This window comes from Nicotiana attenuata, unplaced genomic scaffold, assembly GCF_001879085.1.
Source record: "Nicotiana attenuata strain UT unplaced genomic scaffold, NIATTr2, whole genome shotgun sequence".
Classification (NCBI taxonomy): domain Eukaryota; kingdom Viridiplantae; phylum Streptophyta; class Magnoliopsida; order Solanales; family Solanaceae; genus Nicotiana; species Nicotiana attenuata.
This window is the reverse complement of record NW_017670525.1, coordinates 179,671-185,376: the sequence shown is the minus strand read 5'-3', so window position 1 is coordinate 185,376 and position 5,706 is coordinate 179,671. Positions and strand designations below refer to the sequence as shown.

Sequence of the window (5,706 nt, the reverse complement as noted above, 5' to 3'; positions counted from 1 at the left end):
TAAATCATCACTTGCTTGTAATTTTGCCCAATCATCCCACGTATTCCCCCATATCTAATAAATTATGCTTGAAGGCATGTTATCCATCTTCGTCTCCTGAAGGCACTTCTGCTTTCCATTTTTTAACTAATGAGGTAAGGGTACTCCTTTTACTCTTTATCGTTAAGACCTTGTATATTCCAAAAAAGGATTTTGATCTTCATATGGATTAATTCTTACAACTCCAGCCCCTATCCCTTCCATTCCTCCCATCATAATTGATACCACTAATTAGGTTTAGAACTTCTACCTCCCCTCTCTTTCTCCCCTTCCCTTTTTTATTAGCGGTAGAAAGTGACTTATGTTTTTGCAATTGACTCTATGTGTTTTGATCCATTCTCAATACTAGGTCGAAAATTTCGTGTTCAAATCCAACTACATTAATCCCGAATGTCTTGCACGCCTTCCCCAATACTAATTTTGTCCATTTGGAAGTCTCTATTGTTGTGGGTGCCAGTGATACTTGCAGAATTTCTTATAGCTCCAACTGCTCAACATCGTGCCAAGAAAGGGGGAGAGACTCACTGAAGGAAGATTGTTGAATCAATTTCAGACCAATATACCCATTGTGAGAGACCTCATGGATTTAATGGTGTTGCACTTTTTCTTGGCGGGATGTTGAAGCCACATATTCTCAAATTTGAAGTATGATGAAGTTGAGTCCCAATCTCGACTTTCCAACAGTAGATGTCTGGGATCTGAAATAGGCTTCGGTATTGCCAGTTACTTATGGTATTAAAACTTCCATTTTCTGTAGAGATAAGAAACCTGTCGATTCTTGAGGCCTACAAATTACTTTCTCCCCCTGACCATGTATATTGTGCCCCTTGTAATGGTATAACAATCAACTGAAGATCTGAGATAGTTTCAGAAAAGCTTCTCATAGCTTTGGTTCTTCTATTGCAATTAATCTTTCATTCACAAATTTGCATACATTGAAGTCTCCTCCAATAACCTGTTGGTCACTCCATATACCCTTACTGCCCCCAATTCCAGCCAAAAGTCATCCCTCTCAGCGTTGGTATGTGGGCCATAAACTCCTGTGAAACCCCGCTTGAAATTCTCCTGAAGGCTCTCAAGTCTCAAGTATACATATTGTTGAGTAGCAGCCTTGATGTGAGTTAATACACTTCCACAATCTCTTGTCCCAGCAAACGATAATNTCCCCCATATCTATAAATTATGCTTGAAGGCATGTTATCCATCTTCGTCTCCTGAAGGCACTTCTGCTTTCCATTTTTTAACTAATGAGGTAAGGATACTCCTTTTACTCTTTATCGTTAAGACCTTGTATATTCCAAAAAAGGATTTTGATCTTCATATGGATTAATTCTTACAACTCCAGCCCCTATCCCTTCCATTCCTCCCATCATAATTGATACCACTAATTAGGTTTAGAACTTCTACCTCCCCTCTCTTTCTCCCCTTCCCTTTTTTATTAGCGGTAGAAAGTGACTTATTTTTTTGCAATTGACTCTATGTGTTTTGATCCATTCTCAGTACTAGGTCGAAAATTTCGTGTTCAAATCCAACTACATTAATCCCGAATGTCTTGCACGCCTTCCCCAATACTAATTTTGTCCATTTGGAAGTCTCTATTGTTGTGGGTGCCAGTGATACTTGCAGAATTTCTTATAGCTCCAACTGCTCAACATCGTGCCAAGAAAGGGGGAGAGACTCACTGAAGGAAGATTGTTGAAGCAATTTCAGACCAATATACCCATTGTGAGAGACCCCTCAGGTCTTGGATAAAAGTTTCGGCATCATAATCTGCTTCATCATCGGCATCTGAGTGGGAGGTCATAGCTAATACCTGTGAATTTGAAACCGCAATGATGGAGTTCTCATGGGCTTGCTATTAATTGACGGTAGGGGGAGGCTCAGCTTCGTTCGATATGAGACAAGGATTTGGCAAAAGTCTAGTGGCACACCATTCAATGTGTGTTAGTGGGTTTTTTTTCTTTGACTTTGTATGGACTTTTTTTGCTGGGTGTTTGAATAATAAGCTTCATTAAGTCCCTAGGTCTTTAATAGATTTGGAGCTACTTTATTCATGGGGACGGGTTATAAAATTTCCTTCTCTGGCCCGAGATTTAATATTACTGGGAAGAGGGCCCGATAATTTTGAATTAAAGTGCCATGTGTCTAGCTGTCTATCCACGTGCTTCGATTGGACAAAACTCCCAGCAACTTTCCCCGAACTCACCGCTACTTTAATCCCCAACCCATCTCTTCCGGCATGTCGGACTAATTTGGGTGTCGCAACAATTCCCTTCAGAATTGAGATTTCATACCTCCAGTGCTCCACCTCAAGCTCTATCTTGTCTAGACATTTTGCATTGCTGCGGTTGACACAGATTCTAGCATACATATAGTGACTCTGGTGCTTCGTGTCTTCATCAATGTCTATGAAACCACCCTAAAGATCACCAATTGTTCTGAATGTATCAAGTTTCCAGACGTTGATTGGGATTCCAAAAGCTTTGATCCATATTTGATCAGATCTTTGGCGAGCAATTTCAGTTCCGGCCATTGCCAACCACCACTCCAAAGCAAGGCGACGACCATTCCACAACCAATCTCTAGCATGAATTCCCACAGCTTCTTTCCTTGAGGGAAGTTCGAATAGAAATTTATTGTGGGACATTGGAGTCACTTTCATACCAGCACAACTCTTCCATCTATTTTTTTTTAGAAGGTAACATTTACAACTCTTCCATCTATTCAAAAACCATTATTGGATCACTTCATGATTTGAACTATAATTGAAGGGGTCATTGAAAGTTCCCACCAAGCATCCGGATAGAAATTAGTAACCCTCATCACCAGATTGACTATTGTCGCATTGTCCACCTCCCTAGCTGGATCCTTTGTCATCTTCGGCCACTGATCGATCTTTGTTGTGTCAACATATGACTTCGACTAGTGTGTATTAGCATGCTTGAATCTGGTTGTAGATTGCTTCCCTAAAAAACGTAGAACTTTATCGGCTATATCTTCCCAGCCCCAGTTGAAACCAACTTCCGGAATAATCACAGCTTTCTTCCTTCTTGTCTCCCAACCATGTTTCAATATGAAAGAACCAACCATAGGAGTTGAGGATAACAAAAATTCTGTAATAGTATGCTTGTGATTCCCATCCCCATCATTTGTAATAAATCCATGTTTTTTTAGAAGCTTGCTCAATGCATACTCGTCGGAGATTTTCCTCATCTATTTTAATTGAACACTCAAATCTTCTACCCCTTTCAATCAAAACAAACTACCCTTCACCGAAATCAATAAGCACAAACGATTTTTCACCTGAAATAAAAAAGATCTTGTCCTCCGTGATGAATAAAAATACTAATACAGAATTATCGAAAGGAAAAAATGTCGCTAGAAAATGTTTTGAAGAGAGAGTTAATGACTGGGCACACTTCCCAAGTTAGACAAATTTTTAACGCCTAAACCATGATATTCTTATTTTTCATGTTGTTACTGTTTGGTGATACTCCTTTTTCTTGTTTTGTTTTCTCTTCCTTTTTCTTTTTTCTTCTTCGATTTCTTCTTCTGCTTATTCTTCCTTTTCTCCTTTTTTTCATCTTTTCTTGAACCGAGGATCTATTGGAAACATCTTCTCTACCTTCACCAAGTAAGGATAAGGTCTGCGTACACTCTACCCTCTCCACACCCCACTTGCGGGATTATACCGGGCTTGTTGTTGTTGATTGAATTGCCTTCTTTTTTTCTTTTTATCACTAAGTTCCACTTCAATAATCATGGGCAAGTCCAGAAGGATTAGAAGAATTGTACCGAAGAAGACAAATTCCCCAAGAAAAAAGAACTATAATGGATCCAAAGATTTGTTCAACTTTTTATTTCTCCGGGTAATCACTTACTACATAGTTTTAGCTGAACATACAATTTCAAAAGAACAAATATTTTGACAATAAAAAAGATAAAACTAGAAAGCAAAAGTATGATCAGTGTTAGCTGACCAAACCAAACCCAAACACCAGAAAAGCAACAAGATAATATCTCTTCTCTTTGCTTCTTTCTCTTCATATTTTGTCTCTCCCTTCGACTTTACTATCTTTTCTCCTTCTTGTCACCTTCGAAGGTAAGAGTCAAGGTTCTACTCTTACCCACAAAATTTTAATTTCTTATATGCCAAATTTATCCAAAACCATGTGAACTGAAACACAAAACTAAGCTCTGCAGCTTGATAATTGATCTAGATTACATAAGAATACTCCACTAAAAGAAACCATAATAACACAGCATGTAACAATGACAATATCTTCCCAACTCCTTAGATTTGGACCAGAACAACATCATGGAGCAACCTAACCAGCTTCTAAGACCCAGAATCTTTTTCTATTCCAAAATACCATAAATCTAACTTACTCCTTATAGTGATGAATGATGCCAATACTTTATCAAATAAAAAATGAAAATAATGCCAATAACAGTTCCCCTACTAAACAAGGACTTTCATATTTATCACCATCATGGGGTGGATGAAGAAACCACCTCCATATTCCAAAAGCACTCTGGCTTTGCTTCCGCACGCAGATCCAAGAAGAGGAATCACTAAACGGGTGAGTGGAGTCACTCTCATACCAATTCCAATTGAGAATCTCACGTGGAATCTCGCGATTTTCCATACAAAACACAGGAATTGGTATACATAGAGGAATTTGATATCGTCTTGGCTACACTCCCACGCCAACCCAATCATCCCCTCCCCCCACCAGTGACAAATGAAGAAACTTAATAAATGTATTAAATAATGCATGAATGCAAAAGATTCTACTCTCCACCCAAGTAACTGCAATCATGTCCTAATGACTTTTATGCAGCTCAAATAATACATCATTATGTTTCTAGAATTTAGTTTAAACACTACATAAACAAGTTAGGATTAAACTCGACTGGTAACCTACCGAAGCTAATCGAGTCTCGAGCGAAGGATGTGGCAGTGGAGGTTGAATGACAGCAGCAGCAGCTGCAGACGATGTCGTTGGAGCAGGACCAGCACCATTAGGAGCATTGGACTGAGAGATAGTAGCGTCCTTGAGAAGCTTCTTCCACGATACAATTGTGGTTTCTCCCGGCCGGAGCTCTACCGTGAACCTCCGCCGGCCGGCCGCAGCCTCATACGACGTTGACGTCCTCCCTACTATCGATTCTCCGCCACTACCGCCGCCCTCCATTGGAGATCGTATTTAATATTGGATGGAAATTAGGGTTCCGACGTATGAGATTTGGGGAGAGGAAGACATGGAAAAGAGAGGGAAACACTGATTCGAAACCCTAAAGACGGAAAAATACGGTAACGAATTGAAGAGAACTTTTTTGGAATTGGATTTTCTTTTAATCCCTTTTTCAGTTGCTTCTGTTTTGCTCTTTTTTAGTCGAGTCTTTAATCTCACGTGTAACTGCCGTCTGTTTGTCTCTCATTTGACGCTTGGTCAACTCCTTTTTTTTTTCATCAAAAAAAGAAAAATTATTTTTCCTTTTTCTTTTATGTTCTCTTTTTTTAAGGTAATCTTTTTCTTTTATGCTAACGTAAGGGATAAGTTTATACTAGTCCCTTAAATATATTTTTGAATAATATTAATTCTTAAATTTATCAAAATAAGTACTTTATGCTTCCTTTAAATATTTAACAAATTATTCCTA

The 5,706-nt window shown here is 38.8% G+C and overlaps 1 protein-coding gene across 1 annotated transcript in view; it reads right to left on the bottom strand.

Moving 5' to 3' along the window:
• Positions 1–5,430, bottom strand: part of LOC109240560 — a 27,506-nt gene extending 22,076 nt beyond the window's left edge. The window contains exon 1 of the mRNA XM_019407213.1: positions 4,968–5,430. Coding sequence (XP_019262758.1) covers positions 4,968–5,237 — 270 coding nt within the window. The 5' untranslated portion in view covers positions 5,238–5,430. The remainder of the gene's footprint in view (positions 1–4,967) is intronic.
• Between the last annotated feature and the right edge of the window lie 276 nt (positions 5,431–5,706).